This window comes from Phocoena phocoena, chromosome 4 (assembly GCF_963924675.1).
Source record: "Phocoena phocoena chromosome 4, mPhoPho1.1, whole genome shotgun sequence".
Taxonomy (NCBI): domain Eukaryota; kingdom Metazoa; phylum Chordata; class Mammalia; order Artiodactyla; family Phocoenidae; genus Phocoena; species Phocoena phocoena.
In genome coordinates this window covers 15,527,074-15,551,150 of record NC_089222.1, presented here as the reverse complement: position 1 = coordinate 15,551,150, position 24,077 = coordinate 15,527,074, and the positions used below count along the sequence as shown (strand labels likewise).

Sequence of the window (24,077 nt, the reverse complement as noted above, 5' to 3'; positions counted from 1 at the left end):
GATGTATTTTGGAGTGAAATATGGCAACTAGCATCCTGGGACTTTTATTACTAACTTTTGAGAAAAAAAAGTGAAGTGATTCTTAATGGCATTAGTCCTCGTGATTATTTCAGTATTGACATATGTTAAAATGTACAGGGTTTCAAAACTATTATATTCTAATTCTCTTAGCAAGTTAATAAAAACGAGTTAATATTTCCTCATAGGTCTTTCTTCCTATTTCGATATAAACATGAAGAAGGAATGCTTGAGGGAATGTCACTCATTATTTGTCACCCACAAATAATCTCAGTTTTGCCAGAGATTTAGCCCAAATACCAGTTTACTTATGTTTAGTCAAGGATGCCATGAATTATTATTTATTAAAAAAAAAATCAACGTGTTCATAAGTACCTGTTGATTCAGACAATTTTTTTTGCTCTGAGAGGTTAAAGAAAATGTGCTCTTTACATCCTTAGCTTACATCCTAATGAATTACCTATATTAATTACTGGTGTGCCAGTAATAGTCTTCCTTTGAAATTCTTTCCTTCACATTTTACACTGATACCTAAATCATATAGTTAGGAATGTTTTTTAGAATTTTTTTGTTGGGGGGTGTTTTTAACTCCTCTCTGTTATTATAATTCTTTTGGTTATTGTATTCCTAATTTCTTTTCATCTTTCTCTTTTTAATCCCCTTTTTAAGTTTGAGATGATAACCAGAATTATGTTAACCACCACCTTAGAACTTGCCAGAAGTTGGTGGCAAAGTACTTTCAAAATCATTGTTTTGATTTCAAAATCAAACTTTGAATATTTGTTATATTTATAATATTGTAGTATTTTTTGCATTAGAAATCCATTGAATATATATGATAAGTTTTTGAAATTCCAATATAGTTTGGTTTTCATCAGATGAAATCTCTTGCTTTTACAGCTGCTGGACCCCAGTGCGAGTATTGGACTGGTGGAGCCTTGGGAAGTGAGCCCTCCATAGGGAGTATGATTCAGCTTCAGCAGTCTTTCCGGGGCCCTGAGTTTGCCCTTAGTTCTATAGATATAGAAGGACCCTTTGCTAACGTCAACAGAGGTAATACACACCATTTGCCAATTACCTTGGTTAATGGTAGTGACTGTGTACTATAATCTTATGCTGGGAAAACTGCCATCAGCAGAGCATGAGACTTGTGTTCTGGGTGTCTTCCACTGTCAAACCATCATGTACTGGTGCTTGTCACTGACCAGGAATGATGAAGTTACATAATTCACATCAGGATCAGTTGGTGCCTCCCGGCCAGACTGGTCAATAGGTTCTAATAACTGAATTTCTGGTCTGAGTTCTCGGATATTTTAGTTGAGCGGTGAGAGCCTAATGTAGATTAACGGAAAAACAGTAGTGTTTAGTCTTCCCTCTGCATCTTTGATGGTGTTGAAGGTTAGAGAAGTTGTGGAGTAGAGTACAAAACTTCAGTTATATAATATAGTATTCTTATTCATTATCTTTTATATAATTTGGTATCCAAAACAGCTCTTAAGATCTGTTCAGAATTTCAGTACCACCTCAGATCTGAAATGTTATAAGTAGCTCCACTCTTTTCTTAAAACTTTGAAATATAGGGACTTCCCTGGTGGCACAGTGGTTGGGAGTCCACCTGCCAATGCAGGGGACACGGGTTTAAGCCCTGGTCCAGGAGGATCCCACCTGCTGTGGAGCAACTAAAGCCAGGGCTGCTGAGCCTGTGCTCTAGAGCCCATGAGCCACAACTACTGAGCCCACGTGCTACAACTACTGAGGCCCACGTGCCTGGAGCCTGTGCTCCACGACAGAGACAGGCCACTGCAGTGAGAAGCCCATGCACCACAACAAGGAGTGGCCCCTGCTCACTGCGACTAGAGAGAGCCTTGCGTAGTGACCAAGACCCAATGCAGCCAAAGATAAATAAATGAATAAATAAAATTTTTTAAAAACCTGAAATTATTTATCTATTAGCAAAATGAAAATTATTTTTTTAATTATGCATTTTGAATTAGTCAAATATGTCTTAAAATATTCATTCTCACTAACTATCTTTTGGTTATTTTTTGTTTTGTACCGTTCTTGAACTTTCTTTTTGACTCAATGTATTTCAAAAATAATAAGTAGATAAAACTATAGGCCAGCCTGGGAATGTAGGCTCTCCTCAAGTAGCAAACTAATTGAACAGCCCATGTTGCCTAGTTCCCTGACATTTGACTGGAGCCACGGGTACCCCAGCAAAGACCACTGGTGACATTGATTGCTTTATGCCCCAGGATAGAATTTGAGGTTAGAGAACTGATTGCCTTCTGATATCTTATTCTAGAAGCTTTGTTGGTATTACAAGTGAGATCAGATGATGCCTGTTGTTTTCTTTCAGACTTTTGGGGAATCGTTTTGTCACATGTTTTCTAGTAATTATTTTTCGGGAACTTATGAGAAATTTTATTTTCAGATGACTGGGATATTGCTGTAGCTAGTTTATTACAAGTTACCCCCTTGTTTTCACATTCTCTGTGGAGCAACACTGTCAGATGTTACCTCATTTATACAGATGAAACCCAGCCCGAAATGGATCTTTTCCTTAAGGTGAGGGCATTTATAAATTCTGTATCCACTGATTTAAAATAAAGTTAATATTGTGTCCTGGTTATGATACTACTGATTGCCTGAACCAAGTAGTTTACTACCCACTAGATTATGTCTTAAAGAGTAGGAAGCATCTTGGGCTTTTCTTAAGAAAACGTCTTACTCAGTATTATCAGTATATTCAAATTAAGGCCTTGGAACTTTATGCTTTTGAATACTTCATTACACGTTCTCCACAGTGTTTACGGCCCTTACTGATGGTGCCTGCTATAGTTAATACCTGCCAGCTCTATTCTTGAATCTGTTTCAGATTATGTCAAAATTTAATCCTTGTCATGGTTTTAAATTTTTCAAGGCAGCCATTGGGTTTCATCTAAGGCAGGGGTCAGCAAACTACAGCCTGTGGGCCAAATCTGGCCTGCAGTCTGTCTGTGTATGACCTAGAGCTAAGATTGGTTTTTACAGTTTTAAACGGTTGAAAAAAGTCGAAAGAAGAAGAATATTTAGACATGAAAATTATATGAAATTCAAATTTTGGTGTCTATAAATAAAGTTATATTGGAACACAGCCACGTGCAATGTATTGTCTCAGGTTGCTTCTCACTAATGGCAGAATAAATTATGATGGAGACTAAATGGACCACAAAAACCTCTGCCAAAACAGCCAAGTTCTTAAGCTGTTATTAATTTGCCATCTGGCCCTTTACAGAGAACTTTACCAACTACTGTTCTAACTGAATTTTACATAAATATGCATGTCACATGCTATACCTGCTATATTAACATCGTCCAGATTGTTGATTAATAAGTTCATTTAGCTTTCCTTTTTGATAATACTCAATTTTGGTAAAAAGACAAAGTATTTTGAAAACCAAAGCTTCTACTCATTGAGTATAGGCTGTTCCCAAACACATGTTGAGGGAATTACTAACGTATTGCATAATAATAATCATCATACTAAGTGCCTTAATTTGTTATAGACCAACATATTTTTATATCTGTTTGCTTTAGTGTTCTAATATATCACGGCGGATACTTTTTACTATATAAATCTATGGATTTACATTTTTCACCCTATAACAATAAACAAGTCATTTGTAATAATAATAATAATAATAATAAATAACTACCAAAGCAAAATAGTCTAATACTTTACTCCTGTTGTTTTAGGTTTATTATGAGATAAATCATTTTCTGAGCTAGGAAACAGGAAAGTTGCTAAGCTATTACTATTTTTATTTTATAGAGAAACTTGCCTTTTCTCTTAAAGATTTTCTTTAAGATGTGATCATATAATTTTTAAAGTTTTAAATCAGAGAATATCCAACATAACCTTTTGATTTTAAGTAGTATGAAGCTGACTAGATCTTTAGTTAAATAAGCTGTGCTTTCTTATGTTTTAATTTGTTTTTAGGACTATTCACCTAAACTTAAAAGAATGTGTGAGACAATGGGATATTTTTTCCATGCTGTGTATTTTCCAATTGATATTGAAAATCAGTACCTCACTGTAAGAAAATGGGAAATTGAGAAGAGTTCATTAGTTATCTTATTCATTCATTTAACTTTACCAAGGTAAGCTGAAAATTCTATAATTTATTATAGAAGTTAAACTCATAAATAGAAATTGAGATTACCAGATGAACTTGAAAGATAAGTTCTAATTGCATTCTTACAATCAAAACAATCCATGAAATTCAGTAAATTCTATGACTTTTAATACGTGAATAAAATAAAAAATTAAAAGTTTCACACTGTTAGGCTTGTTAATAGGTTATAAGATTAACATCATTAATGTAAAGATCATTTTAATCAGATGTCAGCAACCTATGGCCCTCAGGTCAAATCCAGTCAGCCACCTGTTTTTATAAATAAAGTTTTATCGGAGCCCAGGTATGGTCATTCATTTATGTATTGTCTACAGCTGCTTTCACACTACAACAGCAGAGTTGAGTATTTCAGCAGAGACTGTATGGCCCGCAAAGCCCGAAATGTTTACTAGCTGACCCTTTACAGAAGAAGGTGGTGACCCCTGATTTCAATAATCAGCATTAACCTTCATTATTTTCTTTCTTCAGATACAGACTGAGAGGCACTTGAACACTTGCATAGGTGTTAAATCATATTTTTAATTCTCTGAGGAGCTAACTACTTAAATCCAGTAAAGTGAGCAGTTTTCTTATAATGTGAAATATCACATCAATGAACCTAGTATGCAAATGAAGCTTTTTTTTTTGTTACCAGTTAGATATATAGATAGAAGACAAAGTAAGATAGATAGGAGGTTAAATAAGAAGTTAATTTTTCTTTCTATATTTTCTATCTGATTGGATTTAATCCTTCCAAAGCATTTTTCTCTTTTTATTGAGGACCAACTCTGACTTTAACTGTGTTTGGAAGTGTTTGGAGCCCTAAGCTTTATGAGAGTTCCTGCAATATAACCTATCATTGATCCTTAAGACTCTACCCGGAGACCAGGTGGTCAAGGAAGCTTTTCCCAAAATAAGTTTAAGGATTCCTTCAACTTGATTTCCTTTAGTTGGAGTCCTTTACCTCCCCTTCTCTCTTTTATTTTCCTGTTTTGTTTTTATATTAAGAATATATCTGGGGCTTCCCTGGTGGCGCAGTGGTTGAGAGTCCGCCTGCTGATGCAGGGGACACAGGTTCGTGCCCTGGTCCGGGAAGATCCCACGTGCTGCGGAGCGGCTAGGCCCGTGAGCCATGGCCGCTGAGCCTGCGCGTCCGGAGCCTGTGCTCCGCAACGGGAGAGGCCACAACAGTGAGAGGCCCGCGTACCGCAAAAAAAAAAAAAAAAAAAAAAAAAAATATATATATATATATCCTGTTTTATTCTTTAATATCTAGGTAGTATTTTATCCTAGGTGATAGTATATGTCACTTGTTGTTTTTCTCTTGTTAATGCTTTAATCCTTAAAACCATGTTGTCTTTTCTTTCTGTTTTCTTCTTTTTGCTTTTTTTTTCTGTTTCGTATTGGGGCTGGTATTTTAGTTTTTTATGCAAATTCTGAATCATATAATGGCTTTCCCCTGTATACACACAGTAATTTGCCTTTCTAGACAAACTTTCATTTAATGCTTTTTAGAAAGGGGAATTGTTTAGTTTTCCTTGTGGTGTAGAAAACACTAGTAGGTTATTTGAAGAGTTTTCTGGAATTTAAATAGGAATAGTACAAACTGTAGTTACAGTACATTGAGCATAGTTAGAATTTTTTTTAACCTTTACCACAGTCAAGATTAATAGCTATCTAACCTTCCCCATCTGCCTCTGGATCTTTCTTACAGTGTATCTGGGGTATAAGTGTTCAGATCATTTATTGAATGAGTAAAGGCTAAAGGATTAGAGAAGAGAAAATTCTTGAAACCTTGAGGCTGATGATTTTTGTGTTTTAACTTGAAATTATATAATTGTGAATAGAATTAGGTTTTCCATTTATTTGCAAAGTCTCATGAGTATGGACCATTATTTTGAGCAATGTTTAACAGTATTTTTGAGAAGTTTTTTTAAATTAGATTTTAAAAAATTTAAATTATGTATGCTTTAAAATTTAATTTATTGTACCTACTCTCATTGTCTGCTAGTGAATATATTATACTTTAATATTGACACTAAGCTAGAACAGAGCTATAAAAACATCCATTTTTGGAAAGTTTCGCTTATTCTGCAGCAGGGCCTTTTCTGGCCACTTGTCATTGTAGTAAATCCCCCTTCTTGGCACTTAGGTTAATTGACTAACTGTGTGCTGCTACAGTGCAGCATAGCACAAGAAATACTGATTTCCAATCTAGCCTGTTATTGGAAGACTGTGAAGAAGCTTTTCTGAGAAACCCTGAAGGCAAACCACGATTAATTTATCATCGTTTGGAAGATGGGAAAGTCAGTTCTGACTCTGTCCAGCACCTGATTGATCAAGTTTCTAACCTGAACAAGACCAACAAAGCCAAGGTAAAATTCATAGGTGTTTTTTAAGAACATGCTTAGCAGAGAGAGGCGCTGGCGTGTTTGGGGAGAGGAAGGAAGCCAGCGGGGCTGGAGCAGAACGAGTGAGGGGACATAAGTAGGAGCGGTCATTGGGGCCGATGCTGAAGAACCTTGTTTTTTTTACTTAGAGTGAGGTGGGGAGCCGTTGAAGGATTTAACCAAAGAGGAAGAATTGACTGTGTTGAGAATTGACTGTGGTTTGGAGGGAAGGTAGTGGCATAGGGCAGAGGTGGAGAGCTGTTGCCATCATCCAAATGAGAGATGCTGGTGGCTTAGACCAGGGTGGTGGTAGAGGATGTGATAAAAAGCAGTAGGGGGCTTCCCTGGTGGCACAGTGGTTGAGAGTCCGCCTGCTGATGCAGGGGACACGGGTTCGTGCCCCAGTCCAGGAAGATCCCACATGCCACGGAGCGGCTGGGCCCGTGAGCCATGGCCGCTGAGCCTGCGCGTCTGGAGCCTGTGCTCCGCAACAGGAGAGGCCACAACAGTGAGAGGCCCGCGTACCGCAAAAAAATAAAAAAATAAAGCAGTAGGATTCTGGATAAATTTTGACAGAGCCAATAGATTTCCTAACAGATTAGTTGTGGACTATGAGAGAAAGAGAGGCATCAACAGCAATATGTGCCTCAAAAGTGTATGATCTGTAGTGGATAAATCAGAATCTCTACTGTGCTTTTTTCCCAAGCACAGAGTCCTTCTATCTATTATTGACCAAGGATTAGTGTAAGGAGGAGCCTTTTCATGGTAACCTTTGCTGAAAGCATTGGGAAAAGCCAAAAACTGATGATGAGTAGAAGGATTTGATCATCCCTAGATGCGTGGTAGGATATATTTTAGAATAGAGATTACAGGCTTTACATTACTAACCTGGTAAATGTTTAATGTAAATGTTTATAGTAAATGTTTATAGTTAGTGTTAAGAATACAATCAAAAACAACTCTAGGATTTTGTCGAAGTTTCTGTTTCTCTATGCCTAGCCAGAAAATAAGATCAAATATGAATACAGGCATTTTTCTTGAGGCCAGCATAACATAGTGAAGGGTCTAAGACAAGAGTACATTTTTATTACAGTTAATCTCCAGAGCCATTTCATTCTTTGTTTGAATTATTTTAGTACCAGCCTAGTTCACTAGGTGCCACAACGAAAGATATTAATCTTTATCTTTTTTCTATTTATTCTATAAATATTGCTTTTAAAAATTAGTATACTAGAGGATGCATTTTTTTATATAGGAGTCAAATAAGATCTCTCTACTATGATTATAAATTTAAATGTAGGATAAACTTCTTTGCTTTATTGGCATAAAGATGGATTTTGAAGGTTATGTGTATTGAATGGTACAGAGATACATAAGATGAAATTAAAGTAGCTGTTTAACTCATGTGTGTGTGTCAATGTGTTGGCATGCATACGTGTGTGTACACATGTGTACGTGTGTATGTATGTGTCTGTGTGTTTACAAAAAAAAACATGACCTTTATTCAGGACATCAAGAGAAGGGACACTCAGCAGAGTGATTAAAACAATAAAGGCTGGTGTTGGGCTTTTCCCAGCTTTGGAATGTTCATACCCACAAAGGTGAATTGATTAGCAAGGTATCCACAAGTTCTTACCTGAAGCAGAAGTGTGAGAATTCAGCCATTGGAATTTTCTTGAAAAAAGACCATTCCTTTCACCCTGGGCCAAGCCCCCCAGCCAAGCAGGGGAGGAACTGAGAGTGACAGTTGGGGCGGCGGTGGGGGGATTGCCTTGTCCTCTGTACCAGCTCCCCGACCTGTCCCCCAAGTGAAGGTCGTGGAGCTTCCCTCCGCCTTGGCACATGGCTCCTCCCCCACCACTCCTCTGTACCATTCCATAAGTAACCCACAGATTTGTTGAGCACCTACTGTGTGCCAGGCCCCAGCCCACAGGGGAAAGCAGAAGGGGTCCCATTGTCTCCTACGAATGAAAGGTTGGTTCCCTCTGACCACTACAACCTGGGACCCCAACCCTTCCATATTTCCTCATGTTACCCTGGTTACCCTTCCGAAACAAACAGGCAGAAAGCAAGCACTATTCAGGGAGGGCTTTTATATGAACCTATGTGTTCAGGTTATAGGACAAGAAGAAAAAAATAAAAACTATTTCCCCCAAGGCTGTGAGCTGAAAAGAATCAAGCCAAACTTAGGAACATTTTCCACACTCTCTGCTCCACATGATAAAGTTTACTTCTGTTTGCATCCAAGTGCTGGCAGGGACAGAGGCTCCATGGCCTCACTATGCACCGTGGGGTCGCAGACGCTGCTACCAGGGCCCCAGCACACACCATCCCACCTATCTGTTTCCTTAACAGGTTCCTGCTGTCACATGTCAAAATGGGCAGGTGTGTGCATCATCCAGACCAAAGTGGACTTTCAGTGGTGACACCAGGTTCTGGACAGAGTTTTGGTATCACCAACTCCAGTCACTTTCTCAGATGGACACATAAGCAAAACAGAAAGCATATTTTTTGTTTTATTTGCAACATTGTTCACACTAAATCCCTTGTGTGACCTTAGACGAGTTTTTTAACTTGCCTCAGTTTCCTCTTCTATGAAATGGAGAGAATAACAGTGCCTCCCTCATAGGGTTGTGAGGGTAAATGAGCTAATATATGCAAAGTACATAGAACAGTTTCTAACATATAAGCACTCTAAAAGTGTTTACCGCCACCTCCTCCTCCTGTTAGTCTTGTTTTTTTCTTGTTGTTAAACTTCTTTTTTTCCCCCCAGATCATTGATCACTCAGGAGATCCTGCAGAAGGAGTCTATAAAACCTATATTTATGTAGAAAAGATTATTAAACAGGTAAATGTGCATTCCCTGTAAGATTTCTGCTCAAATATCTTAAGAGTGATTTCAGTAAAATTGGGTTTTCCAGAGAAAATCACGTGTTTGGTTTTTTTTGAAAACAATACCGGGGTAAAGTGCCCTCTTTTCTGGCAAGAGTCCATCTGGTGGTATTATTGTGTTATTCCCAGTACCATGTATCTGTATCTGTCAGTTGTCTCGCAAACGATTTGATGTTTTAATATCCGTTAAGTATAAAATGGATTACAAAAGTGGTAGGTAAAAAGGAAGTATATGAGGGATAATGTTCACCCTATTCAACAGAGAGTCTCCTTAGATTCTGTGTGCACCTTGAGTTTTTGTATATTAGAAAAATCTATCTTGAATTTTTCTACCACATTATCCCCCTAGCAATAGAGAGGGGTGAAAACACACCTCTAGGTGTCTGAGACCATGGATCACAGAGGTGTCTCAAACTGAAAGTTTCTATGATGTCTCAGTATTATCTTGAAACTTTATGTGAATTATATATTCTGCTTGATGTTTACCTGTCCTTTTTTAATATTAAAAATCATTTAAAATTATGTATCAGCAAAAATTCTAATAATGATAAGAAAAAGAAAAATAATTCCCTATCTTCAAGTAAAATGGGCACCAGATGTTTAGCTTGTGTTTATCCTTACCTGCTGGCCCCTCCCTCAGAGTACCAGGGACCCTATTTGAGAAGTAAGGGATTAAATTACTTTTGTAAATTAACTTGTGTTACAAGTATGCAGATTTGTTATCAGAGAAAAAGAGTGAGCCCCAAAATAAGATGAATTGAACAGAGTAAATGGCAGTAAGTGAAAATGGACATATTGACCAACTTTACCATTTGTAGGATAACATATTTTCAGTGATTAATATAAAGACTAGACATCATAGCAGAGATATTTGATATCAAGAAACCCCATCTTTGTAATTAAATGCTTGTAAAAATGTAAAGCAGCATATTTCTTAGACATTAGCACGGTCTTTAAAATTGTTCACCAGCCAGATATAACCAAAGATATTGTGTAACATTTTTCAGAAACCAGATTCCCTCTAACTTTTTTTTTAATGAATGAGAGTGGTGTTTGTTTTTATTATTTTAATATCTCTTTACTTCTTTATTTTTAAACTATTACTTATTTTTATAGTTATAAATTGATCCCTGGAGGTACCATACAAAGGCCATAGGTTTGGGCTTGCCCTCCGAGGTAGGTGAGGGCCACCTTAGGCCTGTGTGCTGACAATACTGTACAAGGTCTTCACTTCCTTTGTTTGCTTTTGTGTGCTTGCTCTTGGTGTTCAGGACATCCTGGGCTTTGAAACTACAGACCTGGAAACTAAGGATTTGGGCAGTGAAGACTCTATTCCAGAAGAAGATGATTTTGGTGATGTTCTGTGGGACATACATGATGAACAAGAGCAAATGGAAGCTTTTCAGCAGGCTTCAAATTCAGCCCATGAGTTGGGATTTGAGAAAGTAAGCATTTGGAGTATTGTTCCAACAAAGATCAGTTACTGCTTAAAGGCTGTATCATAATTGTGGTTTCACCTAATTATAGTCAAGGTTAAGGATTGTGTTAGTATCTACCCTCATGGCTTAATTATCCATGTTGAGACATGTGCTTAGGTTCGTATCATGTGAAAGATGTGTGAGATTCAAATATGAATATCAAACATGTTTAGTTTCAGATTAGGATTTATCAACTACATGTTTATTATGCTACCATTTGCAATTCACCAGACCAAGTTTAGGATACCTAGGAAACTTGATAAAAATAGGAAGGCTCTCTATTGTTCCAATTCTTGGAGGAATCAAAATATCAATCATTCAGAAAACAAAGCAGAGTAGTTAATGCAGTAGGCAGGTCAGTCCTTCAGCATCCTTAAATATCTAAGCAAATAAACAAAACTAGAAGTGCACAAAGAATCTGTGTTCAAGTTCAAAAATACTTAATAATATTTAAAAATTAATATAAGAACTAATATCTTGAAGAATATTACAGTAGCTGTCACTAACAGCTGTATTTTTATAGGATTTTTAATGACTTTCATAATTTAGACTGTCAGTGTTTATGTCCTGGTTCCACCATTTCCTCACTATGGATTTTGATCAAGTTACTTAGCTCTAAACTTTGACTTTCTTGTCTGTAAAATGAGGATAATTAATAACACCTATCTCACATGGTTGTTTGGGGGACTAAATCAGGTCATGCACATAAAGCACTTGGCACAGTACCTGGCATATGGTAAATGTTAAATTGTTGTCATTTTATAAGAGAGGCATTGCTATCACTATTTTATTATATAAATGAAGGACCTAAGGTCCAGATTATAGTTTGCCTAAGAGCATACAGGGTGTAGATTGCAGATGTGAGATTTTAACCTAGGTCTTCTGGCTCCAAATCCTATGCTTTCTTCTATGGCAAGGGGTCTTAATGTGGGAAACATGGGTCTATAAATGGGCTTTAGTTGGGACCACGAACTAAATTGTTAGGATTTACAAGGTCATAAATCAATTAAGCCCTTTTCTTCTTGAGAAGTATCATTTCTATGAGAAATATTTGAATTCCTGGGGAATATGATATGACAAACAGAAAAATTGATTGAAAAACTATACCAAGTAATTATTTATTGTAGTTGCTGGAAATTTCTGCTACCCTAAAGCTCGCATAAACTACTTATGTATTACACATTCTTTTGATTCCTTATCAGCTATCATTTAGACCACTGGTACACTTAATAAACATCCTAACCCCCAAGATGACTTTGGAAACTCCTTTATAACGACTGAGATATTTCAGTTTTCTGAGCATGTCCTTTTCAGCTCTGAACGAGGTTTTCCTATCTGGGGAAAGCCTAGGAAATAGGAGTTCTCAGGCTTTGCATGGAACACATGCAGTTTCAGAAAGATCTCAGGTGTCCTAGCTTGGTTCTCAGTAGCATGTTGGGAGACTCCAAGGCCCCAGACAAGACCCTCTCTTGTTTCTCTAGAAACTGAGACAGGACAGGTGTTCTTCTAGACAGGTGTTCTTCTGACCATGAGATGTAGGGTGCCTGCTGGTGCCCTCAAGGCCACCTGTGGTACTTTCCATGGTTCAGGAACTTGGGGTAATGCAGTAGTCTCTCTGCAGCATTCTGCAGGACATCTGAATGGTGCAAAGCCCCGTGGAGATCTGAAAGGTTGCCCCTCATCCATTAATACTATGGTAGGAGAAATTGGGGCCCATTCTTAGTTTACTACTTTGGACATATTTAACCAGCCATAAAAATAAGCAGTTATGAGGGTGCTATTGATTAAAAGTAGATTTCATTTTTTCATGCAGCTTTTCTCCACTGATTTCAGAGGATAATCAGAAATTGACTCTATTTCGTATTCTAAGAGGCATGTTCTTCACAATTTAAATTCATTTTTATTTCTAGTATTACCAGCGCCTTAATGATCTAGTGGCAGCACCAGCACCAATTCCACCCCTTCTTGTATCTGGAGGACCAGGCTCTGGAAAGTCCCTTCTTTTATCAAAGTGGTATGATTCAGTGCAATTAAATTGTTAACGTTGTCATCATTTGAATTACTGAGCTCGTTCAACAAAATGAATTATTGAATGTCTACCTTGCTGCAGGGCCTGTACTGAACATTAAAAAAGCAAAAGGAGTAATATAACAGACTCATGCCCTGAGATATATACAATTTGAAAGTTAGAGAGAAGATACAGAATGAGAAAGGAATAGGAAATGTGAGCATTTGTGATTGTGTACATAAATTATGTAGGTCAGAGCTAAGGGAGTGGTCACTGTGGCATGGAGTTAGGTGAATTATAGAGGGCATGTGCCTTTATTTTCAATTACTGGCTTCATCTTAAAAGTTTCATTGGGATTTTAAATATTTGAAACAAGACAAAGACTGACTATTTAGAGTGGAATAAATCATAAAGAATATCAAAATAAAGGATAATCTTTACTATGAATGCAAACTAGTTCTTCAAATTATGGACTAAGGTTCATATAAGCTAATAAACTCTTAGTTTTATTTTAGTTCATCATATTATTGAAAAACAAGTGGTAAGACCATTTCCTTTCACTTATAGTTATTATTTACATTGAGGAGTTGGTGTATGTTGTTTCCTTTTTATTGCCCTGTTATTCAGAGTTATGTTTGGAAATACTACTTTTGTACTTAACAAAGAAACTTCCTTTTTCCTTTAATAGCATACTTGTAATTAAAGGTTAATGCTCATTTTACTAATACTTTAACCTCAAATGTATAGTGTTTTGGTTTACGTTAGTAACACCAATTTGTAATTAAAATGAAGCTATAATTTTTAATGGTTTATTTAAAAGAATCTAAAAGTGGTGTAAAAATGGAAATTTCCCGTATTAATTCAAAATTGACTGACCATGTAATTACTAACAGGTAGCATTTGATGCTTAATGCATTGTGAATTCTTTTTTTGTTGACCGTAAAGGAGCTTCATCAGTCTTATAAAAGGTCTTTTTCTTTCAGGATCCAGTTACAACAGAAGAATTCCCCTAACACACTAATTCTTTCTCATTTTGTGGGGAGGCCCATGTCAACCAGCTCAGAGTCTTCCTTGATTATTAAACGACTGACTCTAAAGGTAGAAAAGTACACCATCTTTTGGAGTTATCAGAAATTTTATTTAGATTCAGAAGTTGTCAGGCCTGAGTACCTGATGATAAACCAATTTTCAGTATTACACATTTGTTTTGGTTTTGCATAAGGTTAAAAATTATACTCAATGCAGTTGGGTCCTTTTGGTGACAATTTTGGTTTAAAATGCAGAGACAGAAATACTTCTCACCAGTTGTGATACAGTGTAGCTACTTTAATTTGCATGTGTTCTTACCTTGTAGTTGATGCAGCATTCTTGGTCAGTATCTGCTCTGACATTGGATCCTGCTAAGCTTCTGGAAGAATTTCCACATTGGCTGGAAAAACTCTCTGCCCGTCATCAAGGCAGCATCATCATCATTATTGATTCTATAGATCAAATTCAGGTATGTTTTCACTTTTTAACCTGTTGATATACTCAGAAAGAGACAAAAATTTGTAGTGACTATAGCAAACATTTAAATCATATGTTTGTGAGAAGAAAATGTTGATGTTGTTTCTTTTATTTCTGCTTAATTTCTAGAGAGGAAGCATGTGGATAAAATATATACATATATATATATGCCAGTATATATATATATATATATATATATATATATATGCCAGTAGATGTTAGTATCTTATTGGGAAGGACCAACTGTATTTTCACAATTAGCAAATATTGTTCATTTTGACATGGTTTTAGGGCCTTGACATTTCCTTACATGCCCAGAATTCAGATCAGTGATAGTAGTGTTTTGCCACTTGTTCTTCTAATATTCTGAGATAAATCATCCAAAAAATAAGATTTTATCCTTAATAATAATGAGAAATTTAATGAGAATTTCATTTTACTTGGGGAGCTGTTATTGGGTTGCTTTTGAAATATTTTGAATTAATAGATGGAATTTTGTTTTTATATTTTTAAGCAAGTTGAAAAACACATGAAATGGCTGATAGATCCACTGCCAGTGAATGTAAGAGTAATTGTTTCTGTGAATGTGGAAACATGCCCTCCAGCATGGAGGTAAGTGCTAAATTTAATTCTTTCAGATTACATGAACTTTTTAAAGTATAAACAAAGAAAGGTTTTTGATATGTGTATTTCTCATATTTTTCATATGATGTCAGTGAGGATGGGGAGAAGTGGACAAATTCAAGAAAAGGATGCAATCTATAGGATTTGGTGGGAGGTTAGATCAGAGATGTGAGAAAGAAAGCTAGGATAGCTCCCAGGTTTCTGGCTTGAGAAATTAAGTAAACTGTGGTTCCATGAACTGAGATGGGAAACACAAAGGATGGGCAGGTTTGTGGAGCAAAGGTCATGACTTTTGTCTTTGGACATGGTCTGTTTGAGTTGCCGATTGTAGCTCCAATTGGTGATGTCTAGTAGGCAGTTAAATTTATGGGTGAGGAAAACGGGGAAGGCCGGGCTAGGAAAAATAGACCAGAGACCTGTGGTCCTGAAATGTAAGCTCACCTTAACAGTCCTCAAAAAGGACTGCAGTGGTTGAGTTCTGTAAGGCAGTGTTTCTTGACCTATTATTGCCTCCCCACCCTAGGAGCCCGTTAGTGATTTTCTTCCTACCAAGAAGTGTTAATACCATACATATATCATATATCAATTCATGAATATAAATAGATATGTGTGTATATTTGTGCTTTATGCATAAAAAGAGTAAGATTTCCCCTCCCCAACAAACAATTTTCACCTCCCCATTGAGAATGGATGTTGTAGGGTGTAAATTCTAATTGGATTACAAGTAATCTGTGGACGAAGACTGTCTGACACTATTCCTCACAGGCACTAATACCTGTGTTGTTTTACTGATGGTATAGAACTGGAAATGTTATACACTTCGTGTATAAGCTATTTATAACAGTGTTTGTTGTGATTAATTGCTAAAAAATGAAATACTATTAATATGATTAACAGAGATTAATTTTGTTTATTTTATGAAGGCAGTATAAAAAGTTAATTCTTGTAATGGACTTTGACTAGTCTTTTGGGTAGATTACAGCTTTGCTGTATTATTAAAAGAGAATTTCATTTTTCTTTTCTTTAAATAAAAGGTTGTGGCCTACACTTCATCTTGACCCTTTAAATCCTAAAGATGCAAAATCTATTATAATCGCAGAATGCCACTCTGTAGACATTAAACTGAGTAAAGAGCAGGTAAGTATTTTTAATTTTGCTGCTTTCTTTTACTCTCTATAGCTTTCCTTTTAAAAACACCTTATATGAGACTTAAAATTCAATTTAGTACTCTATATGGTTCTAAGGAAAATTGGAACTTAGTAATAATTACTTTCTTAAATGCATTTACTCTTAAACTAATAACAGATATAGAAGAAGCAATAAAAAAGACTTTGCTCTTAAGGTTTACTGTATTATATTAAGCAGTATTTTAAAAGCAAAATAGCATTTGCATGTTGACGGCATCTGTGGTCCAGTACCTACCACACGGCAGTGATGCCGCTGATGAGGTGGCAGGAACCGTGTTATTTCTGCAGGGATATTTGTTGATGGCTTGGTTGTAAAGACCGCTTAATTCCAGGGTGGTTTTGTATTTCTGTTTTGTTTTTTGGTAAACTGGTGCAGGAGAAGAAGCTAGAACGACACTGTCGTTCTGCTACAACCTGCAATGCCCTTTATGTCACTCTTTTCGGCAAAATGATTGCGTGGTAAGTGGTGGTTATTTTATGTCATCTTCAGCATGTTTGTGTTTGCTGCAGAACGCTTCTTCACCGTGTGAAACTGAAAACTGATCATTATGACAATCTCTTGGGCCACTAAGATTCTGTTTATTCTAACAGTGATACTAACAACCATGAGAATGTGACTTATGACTGAAGATTGCTGCTAGTCCTTGAATATCCGAACTTGTTGGATATATCTGTCTGGTTTTCATCACAATAACCTTCTCCTGACTGGAGGTTGCAAAAGAAGGCCATCTTTGGCCTCAATTTGGGGCCCACCCAGGAGTGCTCATTGTTGCTTCCTTGAGGCCCCTAGCTTTGAGAAAGTGAGGAGACAACTGCAAAAGAAGGCCATCTTTGCCCTCAATTTGGGGCCCACCCAGAAGTGCTCATTGTCGCCTCCTTGAGGCCCCTAGCTTTGAGAAAGTGAGGAGACAATTAAGGCATAAAAATGTTATTTCAGGTGTCTTTCACTATCAGTAGGTAGGTATGTAGGTAGGAATTTTTAATTGTCTCTGTTCCCACGTCCTGATAAGCCATTCATCTTACAATTGGTCTTCTATTTTAGAAATCCATTCATAATTTGCCTTTAGATAAGCAGTAGAGAGTTTTACTACTTTTACTTCTTCTTCAGTACAGCCTCACCTACTCTGTCTGTTCGCAACCAGAGGTAAAAAGATCAACACTTGCTTTGGTATTCATTACAGTAGGTTGTAATCCTAGCACAAATCATATTCTAGACATTAAATCTAGTACTCTTGTCTCTTAATTCCACATTCTCACCTGAAGCACCAAATTTGAAACGAAAAAAATCTTCTGAAACTTTGAATTGTCCATGATATTTGATATTTTTGCTGTCCCCAGAGTTGTGGCGGTACATCTGTGAACATCAGTGGCTTGCATAAGTACAGTTCAAGAGTCATGCCTTTCATAATAGTTATTGAAATTATCTCTTTTAAGAGGGACTATGGAACCTTTTTTTTGTTTTTTCCCTATTCTTTGCATATCTTTGTATTTAAAAAGGAAACTACTGGTAAATATTGTGTAATATTTTAAAACAAACCCCATTTACTGATTTTCTTTAGCCTGATGTTTTCCAAATTCTGGTTCTATTTTTTTTAATTTAATTTGCATGGCTAACTAATAATACTTATTTATAATTATTTTCCTGCTTCCTGTATGTAGGCAGCATGCCTCTAGGTGATAAGAACCATGTCTTACTCATTTTTATGTTCCATAATGTATAGTAATTACTTGATACATAGCTAAGTCCCAGCATATGTTTATTGAATTGAATTAAATGGTAATACACTAAAATAACTGTGATGACTCTAGCAGCCCCATAAAACTAATGTTTTCCTGTGCCATGTTTTATTGAATTCCTGTTGTTATCAGTTAAACAGTACAAAACAGAGTTAAAATAGAGCACTGTTTTTATTTACCCCAAATTTTTCGCAGATGTTGGCAGACTGTAAGAAATTAAATCTGTTCTCAATTCCAACAGTGCTGGGAGAGCAGGCAATTTAGATAAAATCCTTCTTCAGTGTTTCCAGTGTCAAGATACTGTTTCATTATATAGACTTGTTCTTCGATCTATCCAGGAGTCCATGACAAATGATATGGATAAAGAGCTAATGAAACAGGTAAAGTGTAGTAAACTTATAAAGTGAAGATTATTTTGCCTTGTTTGTATTTGTGTGTGAATTGAAGTAAACAGTAAATCCGTGTAATGCTAAATATGATTCGAGCATATACTATACCCACTACCATAGTGTGCTGTGGCCAGAAGTGATATCTCAGGGAATTTGCATTTTCCTGATTATCATGGAGATTTTTCATCTTTTCATGCTTCTTGGTTATTCTTGTTTCCTCTTAGGTGAATTGCTTGTTCAAGTCCTTTACCCATTTTTTAACAGAGTTGACTTTTTCTTGTTGATCTGTTAGGAGTTTTTAAATGTTCTACATATTGAATACAAATCCTTTGTTATAGAGTTTGCAAATCAGTGTCTTTTTCCTGTTCTTGTCTTTTAACTTTATGGTGTAATTATACAAAGTTTTATTTTAATGAAGTCAGATTTATCAACAGTTTCTTTCATGGCTTATGCCTGTTGTATCTCATTTTTTTTTAATCCTTTGCTATCATAAAAGTATTCTTATATTTTTTTCCCTTCAAAATATTTTATAATTTTGTTCTTCATGTGTGAGTCCTTAACTCATATGATATATTTTTATTTATTGTGTGAGGAAGGAATCTACTTCTTTTTTTTTTTTTTTTTTTTAGCTACATGACTTGTGGGATCTTAATTCCCTGACCAAGGATTGAACCTGGGCCACGGCAGGGAATTCCCAGGAACCTACTTCTCAATCTTTTAAAATACAGCTAGTTAATTGTTCATTGTACTTAATACATCTTTTCTACTGATTTGGAATGCCATCTGTCAAATATCAAGCTCACATATAAACAAGAGTCTGTTTCTAGGCTCTTCTGTTCCAATTTACTATTCCTTGTCAATACCACTGTCTTAACTATTAGAACTTTGGTTAGGCAAACCCCCTCTTAATATTTTCCACAGTTGTCTTGGCTAATTTCCCACATGTATTTTTAGAATTGGCTCAGCAAAGTGCCATGGAAACTCAATATGCAATTTTTTTTTTACATCTTTATTGGAGTATAATTGCTTTACAATGGTGTGTTAGTTTCTGCTTTATAACAAAGTGAATCAGTTATACATATACATATGTTTCCATATCTCTTCCCTCTTACATCTCCCTCCCTCCCACCCTCCCTATCTCATCCCTCTAGGTGATCACAAAGCACCAAGCTGATCTCCCTGTGCTATGCGGCTGCTTCCCACTAGCTATCTGTTTTACGTCTGGTAGTGTATATATGTCCATGCCACTCTCTCGCTTTGTCACAGCTTACCCTTCCCCCTCCCCATATCGTCAAGTCCATTCTCTAGTAGGTCTGTGTCTTTATTCCTGTCAATATGCAATTTTAATTGTAGTTGCATTGGATTTAGAGGCTAAGTTGGGGGAAATTATCATATAAGTCTTCTCCTTCATGGAAAGCTAAATAGCTCTCCATTTATTTAGTCATCTTCTTGAATGATGATTATCAATAACATTTTATCTTCTTCCCCATAAAAGTCTTAAACATCTTTTGTTAAAATTTGTTTCTAAGGACTTTATAGTTAAAATAACATTTTAAAATTGTTTGTTTCTGGTTATTCAATTTAGTTTTTGGAAATTTACTAGCAACCTTGCAGAACTCTTATAGTTTTAACCTGGATCCATTTTTATGTCTATTTCTCAGGTTGGGGGTTCCCCTGGGTTTGACTTTTCATTCTGCCTCTAAGCCCACAGTCTTCTGTCTGTTCGCTGTTTCCCTCAGGCACTCCATCACTAAGGGGACAGCCTTTGAAAGGTCCCTGTGTTGGCAAGCATTCTATCATAGTTCCAGCTCATTTGCTTCACAGAGCTTAAAGGCTCCCCTTCCATCCTGACTGTGGGTGTGAAAACCCAAGCTAAGTTACGAGACTGTTGCTTATCCTCTCTCCTCACTTCACCCAGGGACAGCAGCTCCAGCACTTAGCCCTCTAATTTTCAGTTTCCTATTTATTTGGGATACTTGGGGGATTTCCCTTTCTTTTCTGCAGGTTCAGTTGTGCTTTTGGAAATGTTTTGTTACGTGTTATGTGACATTAACAGGCATTTGTAGTAGGAGGACTGTTTTCTTCCACCATCTTCTCAGAATCAGAACTCTGTCGTTAGTTTTAATAATACATTTCCTGCAGTTTTAATTTTCACTAAACTTTTTCTATATGTGTGTTATCTTTGGTGTGCTAGACTTTATATGTACACTATCTTATTAGTGCCTTTTGGAAAGTGTGTTTCATTTTAAGAAATCTGTTTCTTAGTTTATTAAATCACTTGAATGATAAATTCAAATAAGTTAATAAGTTTAAAAGAATTGTGGAAATAATGGCTGTTAGTTACTAATAGAAGTGCTTTATAATCATTGTTAATTCTTTTTTCTCCCTAGATTCTCTGCCTTGTAAATGTTAGTCACAATGGTGTGAGTGAATCAGAATTGATGGAATTCTATCCTGAGTTATCCTGGGCTGTCTTGACCTCCCTTATTCACAGTTTACACAAAATGTGTTTGTTGACTTATGGTTGTGGTTTGCTCAAGTTTCAACATCTACAGGTAAATATTATCTTAATAAGGTTTTTTCACTTATTGAAATGTCCACATATCATCGCATATGTATTATGCTATATAATACCACATCATTTTAAATATTTCAATTACAAGACAAAATTGAAATCTCAAATTTGGCATTACAAAAATTTTTTCCAGTGATTTTAGGTTAGATACCAAATTTGGCTAATATTATTCTTATGAAGTAAATACCTTTGTGAAATGGCTATTACTTTAAAAGGTAGTTTTTTCAATTTTATATTTCATTGAATTGCTGGTATATTATATATGTTTTAAGAACTTGGGCTCTGTAAGTCACTCTGCCTCAATACACAGCCCAGCTCTTCACAGCTTAATGTAACTTGGGCAAGTTCTCTGAGCCTTGGGCAGATGTTTGCAGCTTACCTCATGGGTTGTAAAGATAATTAATTGAGGTGGTAAATAATTAATTGATCCTGGTAAGGTCCTAGACATGATGTCTAGCACGTAGTAAATAATGACTAATATAACTTTTTTTTTCCATATTCTAGTTTGCATCTGCTGATATCAAACTCCCGATCCTTCCCTCTCCCCCCACCCTTCCCTTTGGAAACCATAAATCTGTTTTCTGTGTCTGTGAATCTGTTTCTGTTTCACAGATATGTTCATTTTTGTCATATTTTAGATTCCACATACAGTATTTGTCTTTCTCTTTCTGACTTACTTCACTTAGTATGATAATCACTAGGTCCATCCATTCTGCAAATGGCATTATTTCATTCTTTTTCATGAATGTCCATCTGTCAATGGACATTTAGATTTTTTCCATGTCTTGGCTATTGTAAATAGTGCTATTGTGAACATAGGGGTGCATATATCTTTTTGAATTATAGTTTTGTCTAGAAATATGCCTAGGAGTGAGATTGCTGGATCATATGACAATTCTATTTTTAGTTTTTTAAGGAACCTCCATACTGTTTTCTATAGTAGCTGCACCAACTTACATTCTCACCAACAGTGTAGGAGGGTTCCCTTTTCTCTACACCCTCTCCAGCATTTGTTATTTGTAGACTTTTTAATGACGGCCATCTAACTCATGTGCGGTGGTACCTCATTGTAGTTTGATTTGCATTTCTCTCATAATTAACGATGATGAGATAATTTCACGTGCCTATTGGCTATCTGTATGTCTTCTTTGGAGAAATGTCTATTTAGGTCTTCCACCCATTTTTTGATTCTGTTGCTTTTTTTTTATTGAGTTGTATGAGCTGTTTGTATATTTTGGAAATTAAGCCCTTGTTGGTCGCATCATTGGCAAATATTTTCTCCCAGTCTATAGGTTGTCTTTTTGGTTTTTTTATGGTTTTCTTTGCTGTACAGAAGCTTGTAAGTTTGATTAGGTCCTGTTTGTTTATTTTTGCTTTTATTTCTATTGCCTTGGGAGACTGACTTAAGAAAACATTGGTACGATTTATGTCAGAGAATGTCTTGCCTATGTTCTCTTCCAGGAGTTTTATGGTATCATGTCTTTTATATTTAAATCTTTAAGCCATTTTGAGTTTATTTTTGTGTATGGTGTGAGGGTGTGTTCTAACTTCACTGACTTACATGTGGCTGTCCAACTTTTACAACACAACTTGCTGAAGAGACTGTCTTTTCCCCATTGTATGTTCTTGCCTCCTTTGTTGAAGATTAATTGACAGTGGGTGTCTGGGTTTATTTCTGGGCTCTCTATTCTGTTCCAATGATCCATATGTCTGTTTTTGTGCCAATACCATGTTTTTGATTGCTATAGCTTTGTAGTGTTCTCTGATGTCTGGGAGGGTTTGTTCTTTTTCCTAAGAATTGCTTTGGCAATTCTGGGTCTTTTATGGTTCCATATACATTTTAGGATTACTTGTTCTAGTTCTTTGAAAAATGTCATGGGTAATTTGACTAGGATCACATTAAATCTGTAGATTGCTTTTGGTAGTATGGCCATTTTAACAATATTAATTCTTCCAATCCAAGAGCATGGGATATCTTTCTATTTCTTTGAATCATCTTCAGTTTCCTTTATTAATGTTTTGTAGTTCTCAGCATAAAAGTCTTTCACCTCCTGGGTCAGGTTTATTCCTCCATATTTTTTTTTTTGGATGTGATTTTAAAAGGGATTGTTTTGTTTGTTTTTTTACATTCCCTTTCTGATGTTTCATTATTAGTATATAGAAATGCAATGGATTTCTGTATGTTAATCTTGTATCCTGCTACCTTACTGAATTTGTTCATCAGTTCTAATAGTTTTTGTGTGGAGTCTTTAAGGTTTTCTATATATAGTATCATGTCATCTGCATATAATGACAATTTTAACTCTTCCCTACCAATTTGAATACTTTTACTTTTTTTCTTGTCTGACTTCTGTGGCTAGGACTTCCAATACTATGTTGAAGAGAAGTGGTGAGAGTGGTCACCCTTGTCTTCTTCCAGATTTTAGCGGGAAAGCTTTTATCTTTTCACCATTGAGTATTATATTGGCTATTGGTTTGTCATAAATAACTTTTATTATGTTGAAATATGTTCCCTCTGTACCCACTTTGGTAAGAGTTTTTATCATGATTGGATATTGAATTTTCTCAAACGCTTTTTCTGCATCTATTAAGATGATCATGTGATGTTTGTCTTTTCTTTTGCTGATGTGGTGTATCATATTGATTGATTTGCGTATGTTGAACCATCCTTGTGACCCTGGGATGAATCCAACTTGATTGTGGTGTATGATCTTTTTTATGTGTTGTTGGATTCAGTTTGTTAACATTTTTGTTGAGAATTTTTGCATCTATATTCATCAAAGATATTGACCTGTAATTTTCTATTTTAGTAGTGTCTTTGTCTGGTTTTCGTATCAGGGTGATGGTGGCTTCACAGAGTGTTTTTAGGAGTGTTCCTTCCTCTTCTGTCTTTGAGAAGAGTTTGAGAAGGATTGGTATAAGTTCTTCCTTGTACATTCAGTAGAATTCCCCTGTGAAGCCATCTGACCCAGGACTTTTGTTTGTAGGGAGTTTTTAAATTACAGATTCTATTTCACTTCTAGTTATCAGTCTGTTCAAGTTACCTATTTCTTCTTGATTCAGTTTTAATGGGTTGTATGTTTCTAGAAAGTTGTCCATTTCTTCTAGGTTGTTGA

General features: G+C 36.0%; 1 protein-coding gene across 1 annotated transcript in view; it reads left to right on the top strand.

The window, feature by feature from the left end:
- Positions 1-24,077, top strand: part of NPHP3 (nephrocystin 3) — a 48,866-nt gene that overhangs the window by 4,162 nt on the left and 20,627 nt on the right. The window contains exons 4-17 of the mRNA XM_065876764.1: positions 919-1,071; positions 2,453-2,586; positions 4,001-4,161; positions 6,394-6,550; positions 9,339-9,413; positions 10,729-10,902; positions 12,846-12,949; positions 13,927-14,041; positions 14,298-14,441; positions 14,964-15,061; positions 16,108-16,210; positions 16,637-16,719; positions 18,239-18,377; positions 20,777-20,941. Of these exons, the coding sequence (XP_065732836.1) occupies positions 919-1,071; positions 2,453-2,586; positions 4,001-4,161; positions 6,394-6,550; positions 9,339-9,413; positions 10,729-10,902; positions 12,846-12,949; positions 13,927-14,041; positions 14,298-14,441; positions 14,964-15,061; positions 16,108-16,210; positions 16,637-16,719; positions 18,239-18,377; positions 20,777-20,941 (1,805 nt within the window). The remainder of the gene's footprint in view (positions 1-918; positions 1,072-2,452; positions 2,587-4,000; positions 4,162-6,393; positions 6,551-9,338; positions 9,414-10,728; positions 10,903-12,845; positions 12,950-13,926; positions 14,042-14,297; positions 14,442-14,963; positions 15,062-16,107; positions 16,211-16,636; positions 16,720-18,238; positions 18,378-20,776; positions 20,942-24,077) is intronic.